Source organism: Oncorhynchus gorbuscha, linkage group LG25 (genome assembly GCF_021184085.1).
Source record: "Oncorhynchus gorbuscha isolate QuinsamMale2020 ecotype Even-year linkage group LG25, OgorEven_v1.0, whole genome shotgun sequence".
NCBI classification, from domain to species: Eukaryota; Metazoa; Chordata; class Actinopteri; order Salmoniformes; family Salmonidae; genus Oncorhynchus; species Oncorhynchus gorbuscha.
The window spans coordinates 20,524,430-20,547,271 of NC_060197.1; the positions used below are offsets into that span (position 1 = coordinate 20,524,430).

At 42.8% G+C, this 22,842-nt stretch overlaps 1 protein-coding gene and 1 long non-coding RNA gene across 5 annotated transcripts in view; one reads left to right on the plus strand and one right to left on the minus strand.

Moving 5' to 3' along the window:
• Window positions 1-6,058: 6,058 nt before the first annotated feature.
• On the minus strand, window positions 6,059-18,988 carry LOC124013535. Its single transcript, XR_006834889.1, has 3 exons — window positions 18,179-18,988; window positions 7,126-7,214; window positions 6,059-6,119 (listed from the first exon to the last, which is right to left on the minus strand). It is a non-coding gene; the product is annotated as an uncharacterized LOC124013535 (long non-coding RNA).
• The window catches only part of LOC124013534 (polyadenylate-binding protein-interacting protein 2B-like), a 32,271-nt gene continuing 26,985 nt past the window's right edge, over window positions 17,557-22,842 (plus strand). For 2 of the 4 annotated variants that reach the window (XM_046327843.1, XM_046327844.1), the window contains exon 1: window positions 18,216-18,371. In XM_046327843.1, coding sequence (XP_046183799.1) covers window positions 18,365-18,371 — 7 coding nt within the window. In that variant the 5' untranslated portion in view covers window positions 18,216-18,364. Of the gene's footprint in view, window positions 17,847-18,215; window positions 18,372-22,842 lie in introns of those variants that run through there. The other 2 variants (XM_046327846.1, XM_046327845.1) reach the window with 2 other exon arrangements.

Sequence of the window (22,842 nt, forward strand, 5' to 3'; positions counted from 1 at the left end):
ATATTGTCTGTGAGTATAACAGAACTGATATTGCAGGCGAAACCCTGAGGAAAATCAAAACAGGAAGTGGCTTCTATTTTGAAAACTCCATGTTCCATAGCCTCGCTTTGCTGGATTTAAAGGGATATGAACCAGGTTTCTTTTTCTATCGCTTCCTCAAGGTGTCAACAGTATTCAGACATAGTTTCAGGCTTTTATTTTGAAAAATGAACAAGAACGATAACATCGCGTCAAGTGGTCACATGAGTTTTGCTCGCGCAACAGAGTTTAGATAGGTATTGCTTTTCCCTCTCCTACTGTGAAAGACATTTGCGGTTGATATATTATTGATTATATATTTTAAAAACAACCTGAGGATTGATTATAAAAAACGTTTGACATTATGTGGACATTATGGAAACTATTTGGAATTTGTCTGCATTGTCGTGACCTCTCTTTCCTGTGGATTTCTGAACATAACGCGACAAACAAACAGAGGTATTTTGGATCTAAAAATAATCTTTATGGAACAAAAGGAACATTTGTTGTGTAACTGGGAGTCTCGTGAGTGAAAACATACGAAGATCATCAAAGGTAAACAATTAATTTGATTGCTTTTCTGATTTTAGTGACTGAGCTACCTGACGCTAAGTGTACTTAATGTTTTATCGTGCGATCCATAAATTTACACAAACGCTTGGATTGCTTTTGCTGTAAAGCATAATTTCAAAATCTGACACGACAGGTGGATTAACAAAAGGCTAAAATGTGTTTTCCTATATTGCACTTGTGATTTCATGAATATAAATATTTATAGTAATATTTATTGTATGTAGCTCTATGCTATTCAGCGGTTGTTGATGACACTTATCCCGATATCGGGATTGCAGCCATAACAAGTTTTTAAGGCAGACAGTGGTCAACAGAATAGATCAAGGGGTGCTTGCTCCCCCTCCACCCAGAAAAGACATGGCAGTAAAACAGATGGCCTTTTCTTTGTAATGTCTTATAGGCAAAGATCAGAGGTTTATTAATAATTTATGTTTCTGTACAGCAAAAATTGAAAACATTCTTATGTAATGTGTCTCTTAGGCATAGCCACCATCTCCAATGATGGGGCGACCATCCTGAAGCTGCTGGATGTGGTTCACCCTGCAGCCAAGACCCTGGTGGACATCGCACATTCTCAGGATGCTGAAGTACTGTTTGTGTGTGTCTTGTTTAACCTCTTGAAGCTAGGGGGCACTATTTTTTTTTTTGGAAAAATAACGTTCCCAAAGTAAACTGCCTATTTCTCAGGACCAAATGCTAGAATATGCATATAATTGACGCTTGGGATAGAAAACACTCTAAAGTTTCCAAAACTGTAAAAATATAAACAGAACTGATATTGCAGGCGAAATCCAGATTTGTTCTCTTATTTTGAAACCCCTGTCTTTCTATGCATCCCTATTGCCCATTGAAAGGGATATCAACCAGATTCCCTTTTCTGTGGCTTCCCTAAGGTGTCTATAGCATTTAGACATAGTTTCAGGCCTTTATTTTGAAGAATTAGCGTAAACGTCCACATTGCGTAAGTGGTCAGTTGTTGGCTCACAGTGTGATTCTTGCGCTAAACAGAGAGGTAGACATTTTTCCTCCCGGTCCTAGTGAAAAGCCAACTGTCCCGGTTGATATATTATCGAAAAGATATTTGAAAAACACCTTGAGGATTGATCATAAAAAACATTTGCCATGTTTCTGTCGATATTATGGATATAATTTGGAATTTTTGTCTGCTTTGTCGTGACCGCTATTTCCGGTGGATTCCTAGGCATAATGCATCAAACTAACGGAGGTATTTGGATATAATATCTTTATGGAACAAAAGGAACATTTGCTGTCTAACTGGGAGTCTCGTGAGTGAAAACATCCGAAGCTCATCAAAGGTAATCTATTAATTTGATTGCTTTTCTGGTTTTCCAAGAGGTTAAGTCTGTCTTCTGTCTGTGAAAGCGTGTGTGATTTCTTCTTTATCCATCTCTCTCTGTGTGCTCTCTCTCCCTCTTTCCCTGTGCTCTCTATGAGCTCTCTTTCATTTTTGTATACCTGTTCTAGTGTTAGTCTATTCACACTCCCTCCTTCCATCTCGCTATTAAAAAAAAATATATATATATATATATATATATATATATATATATATATTTATTTTTTACTCTAGGTGGATGATGGTACTACATCAGTGACCTTGCTAGCAGTTGAGTTTCTAAAGCAGTTGAAGCCGTACATGGAGGAGGGTCTCCATCCTCAGACCATTATCAGGGCCTTTCGCAATGCTACGCACCTGGCCGTCAAGAAGATCAAAGACATATCTCTCACCGTCAAGAAGGACGACAAGAATTGAGTTTGAGTGTGTTGTTGCTGGTGTGTGTGTGTGTAAGAGGGAGAGATCTTCATTAACATCAATAAGGATGACAAGCATTAAGCTGGAGGGTCGGTCATCACTCTCATTTTCCTCTCTTCTAACTATCCTCTCACACTCCCTATAAATCCTCCCTCCAACCTCTGTATGTATGTTTTTCTGAGGGGATGGAATAAAGCGGAAGACAAGTTCTGTTGGGCATCAATGCACATTGAAGAATAAAGTCTTCATCTTATTTTTCTTCTTCTAGAGAACAGAGGGAACTCCTTGTGAAGTGTGCAGCCACAGCCATGAACTCCAAGCTGATTGCAGGGCAGAAATGTATTTTTATTTTTAACAAAAACAAGGTGATGCAATTAGCTTTACAGATTATTTGTGTACAACTAAACGGGCACTTACAAAATTACACTAATTGGCCCAAAGGGGGCACTATAGTAATCAACTGAAATTCCAGACCCGGGAGAGGCTATACGTACAACTCTGGTGCTCATATTTATGACGTACAGTACCAGCCAAAGGTTTGTACTATTTTATACATTGATCCTGGATTAAATAAGTTCAGGAGTCAAAATGTGCTTAACAAGTTGCATGGACTCTGTGTGCAATAATAGTGTTTAACATAATTATTTTTATGACTACCTCAACTCTGTACCCCACACATACAATGATCTGTAAGGTCCCTCAGCTGAGCAGTGAATTTCAAACACAGATTCAACTACAAAGACCAGGGAGGTTTGCCAAGGCCTCGCATAGACATTTATGGTTCCAACCTCCGTGTTTCGACTGGTCTAATGTCCATTGCTCGTGTTTCTTGGCCCAAGCAAGTCTACTCTTATTAGTAGTGTCCTTTAGTAGTGGTTTCTTCGCAGCAATTCGACCATGAAGGCCTGATTCGCGCAGTCTCCTCTGAACAGTTGATGTTGATGTCCGTTACTTGAACTCTGAAGCATTTATTTGGGCTGCAAATGCTGAGGCTGGTAACTCTAATGTACTTATCCTCTGCACCAGAGATAACTCTGGGTCTTTCTTTCCTGTGGTGGTCCTCAGGAGAGCCAGTTTCATTATAGCGCTTGAAGGTTTTTGCGACTGCACATGAAGAAATGTTCAAAGTTATTGAAAGTGTCCGTATTGACTGACGACGGACTCTAATTTCTCTTTGCTTATTTGAGCGGTTTTTGCCGTAATATGAACTTAGCCCTATTTGGTAAAGGACCATCTTCTGTACACCACCCCTACCTTGTCACAACACAACTGATTTGGCTCAAATGCATTAATAAGGAACAAAATTGCACACTAACTTTTTACAAGGCACATCTGCAGAGGGGAAGAAGGACAACCTGTGCAGCAAGCAGACACACAAGGTAGCCCACAAGTGATGGTACTCCCCTGTGGTACACATCAGGATCTACCAACAACCAACCGTGGAACAAACAAACATGAGGATCACCTGGGTGATCCTCCTCCTCATGGTTGGTAGACACTGATGTTCCTCGTCTCCCACAGGTCTGGTGTTTGGTCCCCCCTGGGTGATCCTCCTCCTCATGGTTGTTTGTTCCACGGTTAGTTGTTGATAGACCCTGATGTTCCTTGTCTCCCACAGGACCTACTTGACAGTGCCGATGATCCTCCACTGCTGGCGGAGCTGTGTGGTGCTACATCCGCCGGGAGGACCGTTGAGAATATTCCTTGCCGTTAAGCAAGGTAGGGTTAGCAACCTGTTTGGTGGAAACGAGGGAACAAACAAGGCCCAGACCCGTCTGGCCATGGTGCACTCAACAAACAGGTGATCGATATTTTCAGTGTCAGTGCATCCGTGGGGGCAGCTTTCTGTACGTGCTATGTGCCGTCTATACATTAATTCCATAATGGGGAGGCAACCATGAACAGCCATCCATGAGACGTCTTTCTGTTTGTTTGTGATGCCGTGGTGTTTGACGTTTAACCATAGCTGTTAGTTGTACGGCTGATCTGGCTCTCAGGTGGGCAATGGTGTTCTTGGAGCAGATGTGGGCCATGATGTCCTTGTACTTTCAGGATGCCTGCCCAGCCTGCCCAGCCGTTAGGACACAGTGTGGTCGATGGTGCTGAGTCTGAGGGTTCTGAGGATGGGGGTGGCAAAGTACTGTTCTAAGTAGCTGGCTTTCCTGTCTGTCTTGTGGATGTTGGTGACCAAGTTGGATAGTCCCTTTGCCCTACTGATGTTATGGATGTCTGGGACCCCTTCCCCCGGTTCTCACCTGCTGTTTACATGGTGCTGCGCTTGAGTCGCTCCATCTGGCTCCCCCAGACAAACGTAAACATCATGCATTCTATCTTTTTGCTGGTCGCTCTGTCTGGGAGAAACACTCTGCTTAGGTACAGGGGAATGGGGAGAATGATGGCCTTCAGGACCAGGAGAGGGGCGGCAGGGTAGCCTAGTGGTTAGAGCGTTGAACTAGTAATCAAAGGTTGCAAGTTCAAATCCCCGAGCTGACAAGGTACAAATCTGTCATTCTGCCCCTGAACAGGTAGTTAACCCACTGTTCCTAGGCCATCATTGAAAATAAGAATTTGCTCTTAACTGACTTGCCTAGTTAAATAAAAGTAAAAAAAAAAAGCATGTGTGGATTGTGAGTCTTCCCTTTCAATATTGATGAGATATTAGTTTGTAGCTCACACAGTTCTGGTTTTACAGACGATTACGTGATGTCTTTGTTGTCCGGATCCTCTCATGTGTACAAAAAGGTCTCTTTCACAAGCCCCATGTTATGGAAAAGGCACAAACGTTATATTGGCAGATTACGCTGCAGCCACAACGGTAAGTCTCTAGCATAAACACATAGGGAGATATTCAATATACAAAATGACATCACCATGTGACGCATGGGTGCGTAAATCGACTCTAGGGGGTTTTAAGTCATGGATAAAATTCACTGCAAAATACTTGTCTCAAATATATTAGCATAACTACACAGAACTGTCCCAGTGAACAAGCAACAAGCCTCTGCCCACTGGGTTAACAAAGCGCTCTTTGCAATGTACGCTTGGTAGCTGTCTCTCCGGTTGGAGTTATCTTATCACACTGCATCAACCACTGTATTATATCGACTGTCTGAAAGAGTCTTCAGCAAAATGTGACCCTTTGTCTGGGTACAGGTTGGTTGTTTTAGATAACATTCCACTCCTTGCCACACCATTTGCCAAAAATATTAGCCTTTCGGTAATCTCAACTTTCAATATGCAGCAGTGATGTGCAGTTCACGAACAATTCGTTCTTTTTAAATCACTCTTTTTACAGACTCAAGAGTCATGATGTTTTTCTGAGTGACTCATTTCATTTTAAGCTTACTGAATGCGCAAATATATATACAGTACCAGTCAAAAGTTTGGACACACCTACTCGTTCCAGGGGTTTTCTTTATTTTCAATATTTTCTACATTGTAGTGAAGAAATCAAAACTATGAAATAACACATATGGAATCAAAAATTGTTAACAAATCAAAATATATTTCATATTTAAGATTCTTCAAAGTAGCCACCCTTTGCCTTGATGACAGCTTTGCACACTGTTGGCACTCTCTCAACCAGCTTAACCTGGAATGCTTTTCTTTCACTCTGCGGTCCAATTCATCCCAAACCATCTCAGTCGGGTTAAGGTTGGGTGATTGTGGAGGCCAGGTCATCTGATGCAGCACTCCATCACTCTCCTTCTTGGTAAAATATCTCTTACACAGCCTGGAGGTGTGTTGGGTCATTGTCCTGTTGAAAAAACAAATGACAGTCCCATGCTCTCATTCAACACCATAGAAGTCTCATTCAAATTTGGTTGACATATAGTAGAACCCCTAGGCAGTGCAACATCATTAATATCTCAAGGGGATTTCATTGGGGACTCTGGTGAATACATACAAAGCTCAGATTTCTCACTTCCTGTTTTGATTTCAACTCAGGATTTTGCCTGCCATATGAGTTATGTTATAATCACAGACATCATTCGAACAGTTTTAGAAACTTTAGAGTGTTTTCTATCCAGTACTAATAATAATATGCATATATTAGCAACTGAGACTGAGGCGCAGGCCATTTACTTTGGGCAACTTATTCATCCAAGCTACTCTATACTGCCCCCACAGCCATAAGAAGTAAATATGGTTTCTACTGATAATTGAGATGTACAAACTATGGAATAAGGGAACGATTAGCGGATAAGAGATAAGAGGCAATGCAGTAATTTTGATTAAGACATTAATGAACGAGCTAAGACGGACATAGTTAATATAACTATTTGTTCAGCACTTTTGAAATGTACATTAACAGAATTCAGAACATAGGCTGTTCTTACAGTATTCTCCCTGTACACCAAGTCCGAACACTAGGATAAATAAAGGGGGCATATAAGCAGACAATAAATGCTCATACAATATTCGATGATGACATTTATCTAAAATCAGTTATAGGCTACATGTGCACCACCAAGTTAGAAAGGTAGACTAAGTTATGAGGGGGAAAAGGACCAAATTATTAGGGTGAGGCACATGGGCTACTAAAAGCTTTTTACACACCATACACTTAGTATTACATTCTTAACTACAGTATGTGAAAGATGGCGCCGGAGAAGATGGCTGCCGTTTTATTGGCTCTTAACCAACCATGCTATTTTGTTTGTTTTTTCGCATTGTTTGTAACTTATTTTGTACATAATGTTGCTGCTACCACCTCTTATGACCGAAAAGATCTTCTGGACATCAGAACAGCGATTACTCACCTCGAATTGGATGAATAATTTTTCTTTAATGAGTTGGACAGGTAGGATATACTCCAAACACCCGAACAGGCCCCCATCCCCGTCATTCGCTGGAGAAAGAAACAGAGATTTCGTGAGGTTCAGGCGACAAGTGGCTAATCTGCCTTTGCCGTCTGTACTGTTAGCCAACGTTCAATAGCTGGAAAATTAATGGGACGAACTGAAAGCACATATATAAAAACTGTAATATCTTCTGTTTCACAGAGTCGTGGCTGAACAACGACATTAATAACATACAGCTGGTGGGTTATACACTCTATCGGCAGGATAGAACAGCAGCCTCTGGTAAGACATGGGGCGGGGGCCTATGTATATTTGTAAACAACAGCTGGTGCATGATGTCTAAGGAAGTCTCAAGGTTTTGCTAGCCTGAGGTAGAGTATCTCATGATAAGCTGTAGACCACACTATCTATCTTGAGAGTTTTCATCTGTATTTTCCATAGCTGTCTACATACCACCACAGACCGATGCTGGAACTAAAACCGCACTCAATGAGCTGTATACCACCATAAGCAAACAGGAAAATGCTCATCCAGAGGCAGCACTCCAAGTGGGCTGGGACTTTAATCCAGGGAAACTTAATTCTGTTTTACCTAATTTCTATCAGCATGTTAAATGTGCAACCAGAGGGAAAAAAACTCTTAATTTACTCCACACACAGAGACGTGTACAAAGCTCTCCCTCGCCCTCCATTTGGCAAATCTGACCATAATTCTATCCTCCTGATTCCTGCTTACAAGCAAAAATTAAAGCAGGAAGCACCAGTGACTCAGTCTATAAAAAAGTGGTTAGATGAAGCAGATGCTAAACTACAGGACTGTTTGTTCCGGGAATCTTCCGATGGCATTGAGGAGTACACCACAATAGTCACTGGCTTCATCAAAAAGTGCATCGATGACGTTGGCCCCACAGTGACTGTACGTACATACCCCAACCAGAAGAAAATGGATGACAGGCAACATTCACACTGAGCTAAAGGGTAGAGCTGCCACTTTCAAGGAGCGGAAGATTATAAGAAATCTCGCTATGCCATCCGACGAACCATAAAACAGGCAAAGACTACAAAGGGAAGCACAGCTGAGAGCTGCCCAGTGTCACGAGCCTACCAGACGAGCTAAAAAACTTCTATGCTCGCGTCGATTCAAGTAACACTGAAACATGCATTAGAGCATCAACTATTCCGGACGACTGTGTGATCACGCTCTCCGCAGCCGATGCGAGTAAGACCTTTAAACAAGTCAACATTCACAGGGCCGCAGGGCCAGACGGATTACCAGGACCTGTACTCCGAGCATGCGCTGACCAAGTGTCAAGTGTCTTCACTGACATTTTCAACCTCTCCCTGTCTGAGTCTGTAATACCAACATGTTTCAAGCAGACCACCATAGTCCCTGTTCCCAATAACATCAAGGTAACCTGCCTAAATGACGACAGACCCGTAGCACTCACATCTGTAGCCATGAAATGCTTTGAAAGACTGGTCGTGGCTCAAATCAACACCATTATCCCAGAAACCCTAGACCCACTTACTTCCGGCGCCGACAGAGATGGCCGCCTCGCTTCGCGTTCCTAGGAAACTATGCAGTTTTTTTTAACGTGTTATTTCTTACATTAGTACCCCAGGTTATCTTAGGTTTCATTACATACAGTCGAGAAGAACTACTGAATATAAGATCAGCGTCAACTCACCATCAGTACGACCAAGAATATGTTTTCCGCGACGCGGATCCTGTGTTCTGCCTTTACAAACAGGACAACGGAATGGATCGCATGCAGCGACCCAAGAAAACGACTCCGAAAACGAGGGAAACGTAGCGGTCTTCTGGTCAGACTCCGAACAAGGGCAAATCGCGCACCACTCCCCAGCATTCTTCTTGCCAATGTCCAGTCTCTTGACAACAAGGTTGACGAAATCCGAGCAAGGGTAGCATTCCAGAGAGACATCAGAGACTGCAACGTTCTCTGCTTCACGGAAACATGGCTTACTGGGAGGACGCTATCCGATGCGGTGCAGCCAACGGGTTTCTCCATGCATCGCGCCGACAGAAACAAACATCTTTCTGGTAAGAAGAGTGGCGGGGGCGTATGCCTCATGACTAACGAGACATGGTGTGATGAAGGAAACATACAGGAACTCAAATCCTTCTGTTCACCTGATTTAGAATTCCTCACAATCAAATGTAGACCGCATTATCTTCCAAGAGAATTCTCTTCGATTATAATCACAGCTGTATATATAAATCCCCCAAGCAGACACATCGATGGCTCTGAACAAACTTTATTTAACTCTTTGCAAACTGGAAACCATTTATCCGGAGGCTGAATTCATTGTAGCTGGGGATTTTAACAAAGCTAATCTGAAAACAAGACTCCCTAAATTTTATCAGCATATCGATTGCGCAACCAGGGGTGGTAAAACCTTGGATCATTGTTACTCTAACTTCCGCGACGCATATAAGGCCCTACCGCGCCCCCCTTTCGGAAAAGCTGACCACGACTCCATTTTGTCGATCCCTGCCTACAGGCAGAAACTCAAACAAGAGGCTCCCACGCTGAGGTCTGTCCAACGCTGGTCAGACCAAGCTGACTCCACACTCCAAGACTGCTTCCATCACGTGGACTGGGACATGTTTCGTATTGCGTCAGATAAAAATATTGACGAATACGCTGATTCGGTGTGCGAGTTCATTAGAACGTGCGTCGAAGATGTCGTTCCCATAGCAACGATAAAAACATTCCCTAACCAGAAACCGTGGATTGATGGCAGCATTCGCATGGAACTGAAAGCGCGAACCACTGCTTTTAATCAGGGCAAGGTGTCTGGCAAACATGACTGAATACAAACAGTGCAGCTATTCCCTCCGCAAGGCTATTAAACAAGCTAAGCGTCAGTACAGAGACAAAGTGGAATCTCAATTTAACGGCTCAGACACAAGAGGCAAGTGGCAGGGTCTACAGTCAATCACGGACTACAAGAAGAAACCCAGCCCAGTCACGGACCAGGATGTCTTGCTCCCAGGCAGACTAAATAACTTTTTTGCCCGCTTTGAGGACAATACAGTGCCACTGACACGGCCTGCAACGAAAACATGCGGTCTCTCCTTCACTGCAGCCGAGGTGAGTAAGACATTTAAACGTGTTAACCCTCGCAAGGCTGCAGGCCCAGACGGCATCCCCAGCCGCGCCCTCAGAGCATGCGCAGACCAGCTGGCCGGTGTGTTTACGGACATATTTAATCAATCCCTATACCAGTCTGCTGTTCCCACATGCTTCAAGAGGGCCACCATTGTTCCTGTTCCCAAGAAAGCTAACTGAGCTAAACGACTACCGCCCCGTAGCACTCACTTCCGTCATCATGAAGAGCTTTGAGAGACTAGTCAAGGACCATATCACCTCCACCCTATCTGACACCCTAGAGCCACTCCAATTTGCTTACCGCCCAAATAGGTCCACAGACGATGCAATCTCAACCACACTGCACACTGCCCTAACCCACCTGGACAAGAGGAATACCTATGTGAGAATGCTGTTCATCGACTACAGCTCGGCATTCAACACCATAGTACCCTCCAAGCTCGTCATCAAGCTCGAGACCCTGGGTCTCGACCCCACCCTGTGCAACTGGGTACTGGACTTCCTGACGGGCCGCCCCCCAGGTGGTGAGGGTAGGCAACAACATCTCCTCCCCGCTGATCCTCAACACGGGGGCCCCACAAGGGTGCGTTCTGAGCCCTCTCCTGTACTCCCTGTTCACCCACGACTGCGTGGCCACGCACGCCTCCAACTCAATCATCAAGTTTGCGGATGACACAACAGTGGTAGGCTTGATTACCAACAACGATGAGACGGCCTACAGGGAGGAGGTGAGGGCCCTCGGAGTGTGGTGTCAGGAAAATAACCTCACACTCAACGTCAACAAAACTAAGGAGATGATTGTGGACTTCAGGAAACAGCAGAGGGAACACCCCCCTATCCACATCGATGGAACAGTAGTGGAGAGGGTAGCAAGTTTTAAGTTCCTCGGCATACACATCACAGACAAACTGAATTGGTCCACTCACACTGACAGCGTCGTGAAGAAGGCGCAGCAGCGCCTCTTCAACCTCAGGAGTCTGAAGAAATTCAGCTTGTCACCAAAAGCACTCACAAACTTCTACAGATGCACAATCGAGAGCATCCTGGCGGGCTGCATCACCGCCTGGTACGGCAACTGCTCCGCCCTCAACCGTAATGCTCTCCAGAGGGTAGTGAGGTCTGCACAACGCATCACCGGGGGCAAACTACCTGCCCTCCAGGACACCTACACCACCCGATGTTACAGGAAGGCCATAAAGATCATCAAGGACATCAACCACCCGAACCACTGCCTGTTCACCCCGCTATCATCCAGAAGGCGAGGTCAGTACAGGTGCATCAAAGCTGGGACAGAGAGACTGAAAAACAGCTTCTATCTCAAGGCCATCAGACTGTTAAACAGCCACCACTAACATTGAGTGGTTGCTGCCAACACACTGTCATTGACACTGACCCAACTCCAGCCACTTTAATAATGGGAATTGATGGGAAATGATTTAAATATATCACTAGCCACTTTAAACAATGCTACCTTATATAATGTTACTTACCCTACATTATTCATCTCATATGCATACGTATATACTGTACTCTACATCATTGACTGCATCCTTATGTAATACATGTATCACTAGCCACTTTAACTATGCCACTTTGTTTACTTTGTCTACATACTCATCTCATATGTATATACTGTACTCGATACCATCTACTGTATGCTGCTCTGTACCATCACTCATTCATATATCCTTATGTACATATTCTTTATCCCCTTACACTGTGTATAAGACAGTAGTTTTGGAATTGTTAGTTAGATTACTTGTTGGTTATCACTGCATTGTCGGAACTAGAAGCACAAGCATTTCGCTACACTCGCATTAACATCTGCTAACCATGTGTATGTGACAAATAAAATTTGATTTGATTTGATTTGCATACCGCCCCGACAGATCCACAGATGATGCCATCTCTATTGCACTCCACACTGCCCTTTCACACTTGGACAAAAGGAACACCTATGTGAGAATGCTATTCATTGACTACAGCTCAGCGTTCAACACCATAGTGCCCTCAAAGCTCATCAATAAGCTAAGGACCTAAACACCTCCCTCTGCAACTGGATCCTGGTCTTCCTGACGGGCCGCCCCCAGGTGGTAAGGGTAGGTAACAATCCACCACACTGCTCCTCAACACTGTGGCCCATAAGGGGTGTGTGCTCAGTCCCCTCCTATACTCCTTGTTCACTCATGACTGCACGGCCAGGCACGCATCCAACACCATCATTAAGTCTGCCAATGACACAACAGTGGTAGGCCTGATCACCAACAACAATGAGACAGCCTATAGGGAGGAGGTCAGAGACCTGACCGTGTGGTGCAAGGACAACAACCTCTCCCTCAACGTGATCAAGACAAAGGAGATGATTGTAAACTACAGTAAAAGGAGAACCGAGCACGCCCCCATTCTCATCGACGGGGCTGTAGTGAAGCTGGTTGAGAGCTTCAAGTTCCTTGGCGTACATATCACCAACAAACTAACATGGTCCAAGCACACCAAGACAGACATGAAGAGGGAACAACAAAAGCTACCCCCCCCCCCAGGAGACTGAGAAGATTTGGCATGGGTCCTCAGATCCCCAAAAGGGTTTACAGCTGCACCATTGAGAGCATCCTGACAGGTTGCATCCCTGCCTGGTATGGCAACTGCTCGGCCTCCCATCAGTCTATTCTTGTTCTAAGAAATGAAGGCTAAACCGTGCGAGAAATTGCCATGAAACTTAAGATCTCGTACAACGCTGTGTACCACTCCCTTCACAGAACAGCGCAAACGGGCGCTAACCAGAATATAAAGAGAAGTGGGAGGCCCCGATGCACAACTGAGCAAGAGGACAAGTACATTAGTGTCTAGTTTGAGAAACAGACGCCTCACAAGTCCTCAACTGGCAGCTTCATTAAATTGTACCTGCAAAACAGAAGTCTCAACGTCAACAGTGAAGAGGCGACTCCGGGATGCTGGCCTTCTAGGCAGAGTTGCAAAGAAAAAGCCATATCTCAGACTGGCCAATAAAAATAAAAGATTAAGATGGGCAAAAGAACACCGAGATGGGACAGAGGAAGATTAGAAAAAAGTGTTATGGACAGACAAATCTAAGTTTGAGGTGTTCGGATCACAAAGAAGAACATTTGTGAGACACAGAAAAAATGAAAAGATGCTGGAGGAGTGCTTGACACCATCTGTCAAGCATGGTAGTTGCAATGTGATGGTCTGGGGGTGCTTTGGTGGTGGTGAAGTGGGACATTTGTACAGGGTCCAAAAGGCACTCACACATCTGAGCAATCTTATTTGTAGGTGCATGGCAAACAACTGAACACGATGAAGGAAAACGGAAGCCGAACACTGCTCTTGGTAATATCACTGATCTTTAATAGGCTTACGTATCGGCCTCACGGCCTTCGTCAAAAGCTCTGATGAAGGCCGTGAGGCCGATACATAAGCTTATTAAAGATCAGTGATACGACCAAGAGTAGTGTGCGGTTTCCTTTTTCCTACATTTGTACATAGTAAAAGGGATCTTGAAGAAGGAAGGCTATCACTCCATTTTACAACACCATACCATACCCTGTGGACAGCGCTTAATTGGAGCCAATTTCCTCCTACAAACAGGAGAATGACCCAAAGCACAGCACCAAACTATGCAATAACTATTTAAGGAAGAACTAGTCAGCTGGTATTCTGTCTATAATGGAGTGGCCAGTACAGTCACTGGATCTCAAGCCTATTGAGCTGTGGCCCATCTTCGGATGGGGCCACAGTGTCTCCTGACCCCTCCTGTCTCAGCCTCCAGTATTTATGCTGCACTAGTTTGTGTCGGGGGGCTAGGGTCAGTTTGTTACATCTGGAGTACTTCTCCTGTCTTATCCGGTGTCCTGTATGAATTGTAGTATACTCTCTCTAATTCTCTCTCTCGGAGGACCTGAGCCCTAGGACCATGCCTCAGGACTACCTGGCATGATGACTCCTTGCTGTCCCCAGTCCACCTGGCGGTGCTGCTGCTCCAGTTTCAACTATTCTGCCTGCGGCTATGGAACCCTGACCTGTTCACCGGATGTGCTACCTGTCCCAGACCTGCTGTTTTCAACTCAATACTCAATCTCAACTCAACTCAATACTCAATTTCAATACTCTTAATACTCTTAATGATCGGCTATGAAAAGCCAACTGACATCTGATGTGCTGACTTGCTGCACCCTCGACAACTACTGTGATTATTATTATTTGACCATGCTGGTCATTTATGAACATTTGAACATCTTGGCCATGTTCTGTTATAATCTCCACCCGGCACAGCCAGAAAAGGACTGGCCACCCCTCATAGCATGATTCCTCTCTAGGTTTCTTCCTAGGTTTTGGCCTTTCTAGGGAGTTTTTTCCTAGCCATCGTGCTTCTACACCTGCATTGCTTGCTGTTTGGGGTTTTAGGCTGGGTTTCTGTACAGCACTTTGAGATATCAGCTGATGTAAGAAGGGCTATATAAATACATTTGATTTATTTTATTTGTGGGAGCAGCTTGACCGTATGGTACGTAAGAAGTGTCCATCAATCCAATCCAATTTATGGGAGGTGCTTCCGGAAGCATGGGTGAAATCTCTTAAGATTACTTAAACAAATTGACAACTAGAATACCAAAGGTCTGCAAGGCTGTAATTGTTGCAAATGGAGGATTCTTTGACGAAAGCAAAGTTTGAAGGACACAATTATTATTTCAATTAAAAATCCTTATTTATAACCTTGTCAACATCTTGACTATATATATTTCCTATTCCATTTGCAACTCAGTTCATGTATGTTTTCATTGAAAACAAAGACATTTCTATCTGACCTCAATCTTTTGAACGGTAGCATATATATATATATATATATATATATATATATCGATTGATTCTTGAAGAATATAACTTATAAATGCCTCATGAGCTTAGTTCAACTGTCACACTCCATGAGAACCCAAAATATAAACTTGTTTTACTCCAATGTTTGCAAACATTGTAAATGTAAACAAACACTGTATTAGCCTCATAACATGGTTAACAACAATTTTTATGATGGATGTATATCATGGATGTAAAAATTGTTGGGTTAACCATGTTATGAGGCAGTCCTTACATCCATAGCTCTGTCTATTAATCTGAGAGTGGTTACATTTCTCCAGGCACATCCCTCAGCTTTTTACCAAAACAGAGTTGGGACAACCGTTTTATTATTGTTTCATGGATTTGCCCTTTAAACAGCTGCATATTAGCAAGACATCAAAGTGTCACCAACTAAAAGGTAAACAATAGGCCTGTAGCAAATGCAGCATATGGCATTCATTTTTCACATGTAAATAGCACTTTTCAGTAGTGCTCAAAGCATGCCATTCCATGAGCACAGCATTTATTTTTCAACTTCAATCAATGAGTCAATTTGAGTAGAGTAGGGCTGGCTAATAAGTCCTTATTTTTGGGGTCATGCTCAGGTAAAACTATTTGGTTAATCTATACTTCCATATTTCCAAGTCCTATTCTTGAAGATCAAGGGGTATAACATGCATTGGAATGACTGGAATTCTGATAGACTTTGGTTTCTAATGTAAATATATAATTAAATCGTATTATTATATGTAGTAGAAAGCAATTGGGTTAGAAGAAGCCTACAAAACCAACCCATAAAGTAAAATGTAACATCCATATATGGCCAGCTATGTAAACTTTAACGTTGATTTATCCTGCAATAGATGTTGTTCAATTGGTAACATACATCGATGTCTTCTTCTAATGCAGGGGTGTCAAACATACGGCCCGCGGGCCGGAACCGGCCCCCTAGGAAGTTCGATCAGGCCCGCAGGATAATTTGAAAGTGGAAAAAATGCATAAAAGACATGGAATTAATATTTTTAATTCGCTGCAATTCATGGATTATCCGCTAAGGGGCGCACTCTTTCCATCAGAGTAGAAGACAAGCCGCATCACTGAGACAGACTGAAAACAGCAGATGGTATCAATGCGCCATCCGCTGCTTGTTACGACGTTGTTAATACCTTGGTCTCTACCTCTCCGCTACACCCTCATTAGCCAAAATGTTGTTATCCAAACGGAGAAAAGTAGATAAGGAGTGTAGAATTTTCAAAGAAAAATGGACCACATCCTATTTATTTACAGAGATGCACGGAAAACCTTTGTGCTTGGTGTGTTTGCAACAAGTTTCGGTATTGAAGGAATATAATATTCGACGCCACTACGAGACTCATCACAGCGAAAAATATGACGGCTTGCAAGGACAACTGAGAAGAGATAAGATTAACGAATTGCTGGCGGGTCTGAGGAAACAGCAGTCAACTTTCATCCAGAGCCGAGAAGTCAGTGAAGCAGCGGTAAAAGCCAGCTACCTAATTGCTAGCGAAATAGCATTAGCATCGAAGCCGTATTCCGACGGTGACTTTGTTAAACGATGCATGATGAAGGCGGCTGAACTTGTATGTCCCGAGAAACGACAAGCTTTTGCCAATATTAGCCTGACGAGGAATACTATAGCAGAGAGGATTTCGGAACTATCGGCAGATGTAGACAGCCAATTGAAACAGAGAGTCAAGTCATTTATTGCATTTTCCGTGGCAATTGACGAGAGCACTGACATCACAGACGTGGCCCAACTGGCCATATTTATTCGAGGAGTTGATAATATGAGACATTGACTATATATATTGACTATATTGACTGCATTACTATATTTTTCAGTACCAATTAAAGTTTTGTGCCTTTGTACAATCAGTGGGATCAGTTGCAATGCATATTTGTGAATGATAAAAGTAAATTGCACATTTGTCTAAGGAAATATGAGGTGTTTCATGAAATGTTTTGTAAAAGGATAGTTCATTAAATTTCAATATTTTCCTAATGTTCTTGTGCTTCTTTACACCAAAACAAAGGAAAGACATGATATTTTGGTTATTTATAGCAGAGTATGGTATAATTTTAATGGTCCGGCCCACTTGACATCTCCCTAGGCCGTATGTGGCCCACGATGCGAAATGAGTTTGACACCCCTGTTCTAATGCCTCTTAAGGGGGAAAGTAATTTAAAAGTAACGTAATGTAATCAGATTACGTTACCGAGTTTGGGTAATCCAAAAGGTACGTTACTGATTACAATTTTTGGACATGTAAGAGTAACGGATTACACTTAGAAAGTAACAAACCCAACCCTGTCAGCACCCCTACTTCCCAAGGCTATGGAAATTGAGCTTCCCAGGAAAATGTTGTCTGAGGTTGCAACAGTAACAAAGGAAGGGGGGCTTATCGACGGTTCTGAGTATACAGTTGGACAATCGGTACCACGTGACCGTTTTCCTGGCTCGCCTTTGTGGCACAAATCGTGATTTTCGAGTTTCTCTATGGACAATAATGGGAGAAAACTGACAAAGACGCATATTTACGAGGCTTAAACGGATGTATTCTACTGTCTTGTGGTGTGGTTCTTTCGCATTTCCGGGAAGATAGGAGACGCCGCCGTTGTTTTTAGGACGGGTTTTGTTTATCACATCTCAATTTGGTTGGTGAGTAGTTTATTGGTAAGTCGCTAAGTTAATTGCTGTGCCTGTTTATTTTTATTCAGAATGCTCGTATTGTTCGTTTTGCTTGACAGTTGAATATCAAAACAAAGCTAAGTAGGTAACTATAAAGGATATAACGTTAATGATTTTCAGAAAACACACTTTGCATTGTCCGTTAGCTAGCTAACAACGTTGTTTACTCTGCTAGCCAACAACGTGTTATTTTTTTAATACTAGCATTGCTTTGAACTAGAGCTATCTACTGTGTCACAAGCAACAACTGTTTAGTAACAGGCTGGTATACTTTTGTTTCTATTCCAATATTCAACAAATAAAGCCCATAGACTTACCTTTTCGTACCACTCCGCTACACGCGCGTGTGTTTTTGTTGAAAGAGACTGGAGGGGGCGCGTGTTTGATGTTTGTTCAAGCATACAGACCAAGGTGTTTCTAATGTCGTTTAGCTAGCCTCGCAAGGAAAGTGTGTTGTTGGAAATACGTTAATTTGTCTGCTTGAAGTAACGCGAAAGCACGAGATGCCAGGTACTACTTTCGAACACCCACAGTCAGTTATTACATGGATTTCACAGCCACGCACTTGAACGCTGAGTCTTGCGTTTTGAACGGATTCCTTTCTAAAATCCCATTCACTTAACTAGCCATGCTAGTTTTCCTAACTAGTTGCGTCTCTGACGCATCAATCCATTGTGCCATGTGAATGGAATCCGACTCCTTGTTACATTGCTTTGTGGAGTTATATAATTTAATATTGCTGTTCCATTTTCCAAAACATGTTAACTGTCGATGTTTTGTGAAATTTAGCTAGCTAGTTAACTCCTTTAGCTAGCCTTCCGTTATGTTTTCCTTGTAGGCCCATCCGTGGTGGTGGTCGCATGGTCATGGTGTTTGTTGCCCGTTAGTATTACCTAGCTAAATCCTCTATTTTAACGAACAGTTCGCTAATGTCATGTAACTATTGTTATGCTATAACTTAATGTACAGGTCCTGTGTGTTGTAACCAACATTGCTGTTAGCTAACTAGCCTTTTTGTCAAGCTGTGACACTGGTCTATTATAAACTAGCATTTAATCCACCACCACGAATTTAGAAGATTTAGCCAAAGTCTTAGTCGAGAATTAAGCATTTCACAAGGCAGAGAAGAACCCGTGGTGTATTAATTCCGCCGATTGGGCAGGGGTCTAAATACATTTGTCCAATAGAAACCTGAAGTGTTGGTTCTTAAATCGTAAACTGTTATCCTAATGAATACACCAGACTATTAAAACATTAAGGATAATCAAATCGAAAGCCAGTAGCAACCTACAGGTGTAATCCTGGCATTGTGGATTGTAAAATAAATACAACACGTGGTTTTATTTGTTAGCTAGCTCTAGCTCATTGTCCTACAGTTCATTAGCATGATATTACTAAGTCACGAGAACTGAAAATGTAACCGTCTATTAGGACTGATGTTGATGTATTTAACATCACCAAGCAAACTTTGGGTGGGTGTCATGACTAGCATATAATCTTGCCCGTGTTGTAGCTGAGTAGCCTAGCTACTGTAGCACGCTAGATCTCTATATAGCTACAACTGCCTCTTTTATATACACTGCTCAAAAACATAAAGGGAACACTAAAATAACACATCCTAGATCTGAATGAATGAAATATTCTTATTAAATACTTTTTTTCTTTACATAGTTGAATGTGCCGACAACAAAATCACACAAATTATCAATGGAAATCAAATTTATCAACCCATGGAGGTCTAGATTTGGAGTCACACTCAAAATTAAAGTGGAAAACCACACTACAGGCTGATCCAACATTGATGTAATGTCCTTAAAACAAGTCAAAATGAGGCTCAGTAGTGTGTGTGGCCTCCACGTGCCTGTATGACCTCCATACAACGCCTGGGCATGCTCCTGATGAGGTGGCAGATGGTCTCCTCCCAGACCTGGACTAAAGCATCCGCCAACTCCTGGACAGTCGTTGGTGGATGGAGCGACATGATGTCCCAGATGTGCTCAATTGGATTCAGGTCTGGGGAACGGGCGGGCCAGTCCATAGCATCAATGCCTTCCTCTTGCAGGAACTGCTGACACACTCCAGCCACATGAGGTCTAGCATTGTCTTGCATTAGGAGGAACCCAGGGCCAACCGCACCAGCATATGGTCTCTCAAGGGGTCTGAGGATCTCATCTCGGTACCCAATGGCAGTCAGGCTACCTCTGGCGAGCACATGGAGGGCTGTGTGGCCCCCCAAAGAAATGCTTCCCCACACCATGACTGACCCACCTCCAAACCAGTCATGCTGGAGGAGGATGGGGCAGGCAGCGGAACGTTCTCCACGGCGTCTCCAGACATGTCTGTCACATGTGCTCAGTGTGAACCTGTTTCATCTGTGAAGAGCAGTGGCGAAATTGCCAATCTTGGTGTTCTCTGGCAAGTGCCAAACGTCCTGCACGGTGTTGGGCTGTAAGCACAACCCCCACCTGTGGACGTCGGGCCCTCATACAGAAACATGCACATTTGTGGCCTGCTGGAGGTCATTTTTCAGGGCTCTGGCAGTGCTCCTCCTTGCACAAAGGCGGAGGTAGCGGTCCTGCTGCTGGGTTGTTGCCCTCCTACGGCCTCCACATCTCCTGATGTACTGGCCTGTCTCCTGGTAGTGCCTCCATGCTCTGGACACTACGCTGACAGACACAGGAAACCTTCTTGCCACAGCTTGCATTGATGTACCATCCTGGATGAGCTGCACTACCTGAGCCACTAGAATGAAAGTGCCGCCAGCATTCAAAAGTGACCAAAACATCAGCCAGGAAGCTGAGAAGTGGTCTGTGGTCACCACCTGCAGAACCACTCCTTTATTGGGGGTGTATTGCTAATTGCCTATAATGTCCACCTGTTGTCTATTCCATTTGCACAACAGCATGTGAAATTTATTGTCAATCGGTGTTGCTTCCTAAAGTGGACAGTTTGATTTCACAGAAGTGTGATTGACTTGGAGTTACATTGTGTTGTTTAAGTGTTCACTTTATTTTTTCTGAACACACACACACCAGCTTAATTTACTTAGATTTGTGTGTATTGGGTATGTGTTGTGAAATTGATAGATATTACTGCACTGTCGTCGCTAGAAACACAGGCATTTCGCTACACCTGCAATGACATCTGTATGTGACCAATACTTTTGATTTGAATGCAATCTTATGCGATTGCTACACTCCCATGCAAGTCTCTAGCTAGCTAGCTATGGGGAACACACTTTTCATGCCACTTCGATACCGAAGTTACTTTTTCGCAGCAGGTTAGGAGACTACGGTTGGGGTTAGAAAAATTCTCTCCTAACCTGCTACAAAAATCACTTTGTATTGAGGTGGTGTGAAAAGTGTGTCCCAGCTAGCTACATTGGACTTAGTAACTGGAAGGTTGCAAGACCGACTCCCTCGAGCTGACACTGTGAAAATCTGTCGTTCTGCCCCTGAACAAGGCACTTAACCCTAGGCCGTCATTGAAAATAAGAATGTGTTCTTAACTGACTTGTCTATTTAAATAAAGGTCAAATAAAATTACATAGGCTCCATTACATGGCCCGTTGTGTTGACATCATAGACCAGATGTTTTTCCTTGGGCCATGTCACTTAATTAACGCCAGGGTTTCCTTTAGCAGATAGGTGGCTTTTTGCCATAGTTGTTTTAAAAAAAAAAGAAGTTTTTTTAAAAGCTAATTAATACAATTTTCCCCATCATCCAGTTGTCTGGGAGAAAAACAAATCTCATTTGCAAAATAGGCCAGACAGACCGTCTACACTGTTCCAGTAAAGAATCAGGGAGGCACTGGTACTGTTAAGTATCTTTAGTAAAATAGATTAGTTTTTAAACAGATACAGAAAGTAGAATGTATTAGAAAAATCACTATATACATTCATACAAATAAAGAACAGATTTTATATCATGAGCTAGCAACAAGAAAGTAAGCCTAGCTAGCCAACATGACTACAGAAATGAAGACAATTTACATCACAGGAAAGGTGCCACAACATATACACACAATCTAAGTGTCCATACAACTGAATAACTAATACTTTAGCCCTGTCACGAGGAATCTGAACACATGAAATAGTTATTTTTGTCCAAAACCCAAAGAAGCTCAATTCTGTCTCAAAACATTAGCTAGCATGCTAATACATGATGTTAAGTGAATGGACGATAGTTAGCGCAATTAGCTTAGCATAATCGCAACATTGAAAACGAATATAAACATGTAAATAACGTAAATTATAGAAACACAATTTGAATTAGCAAACGCATGTCCTATTAACTGAAAGTACTTAGTCGTATCTTTAACCAAGGCCTAGTAAGAGACTATCTCTGTTCTGACAGGAAATAGCTCTGCACCAAGAGTTAGAAAATGTAAAGCTACAGTACTAAACTTCTCCACTAGATGACAACACAGCTGTACAAAGTCTTATTGTCCAATCAGAACACTCATGGTCTGACAAACACCAGTCTATCTCCGTCTAGCTCTGTCACCTTTCACCGCATTTAATCTGTATATACTGTTCTATACTATTCAACGGGTTCTCATTCACTTAATAGTTATCTTGCATTACTCATCTCATATGTATATACAGTATTCTATACTATTCTACTGTATCTTAGTCCGTTCTGCTCTGACATCGCTCGTCCATATGTATATAGTCGTAATTCATTCCTACTTAGATTTGTGTGTATTGGCTATATGTGCAATTTGTTAGCTATTACTGCACTGTTGGAGCTAGAAACACATGCATTTCTCTACACCTGCAATAAATAACATCTGCTAATCATGTGTATGTGACAAATTTGATTTGATGGAGAAGTGCGACATTAGCTGATGTGGTGGAGAAAAATGTATGTGTCGAACTGCTTTGCTTTATCTTGTTCAGGTCGCAATTGTAAATGAGAACTTGTTCTCAACTTGACTACCTGGTTAAATAAAGATCTGATATTTTAAACTGACAGTTTG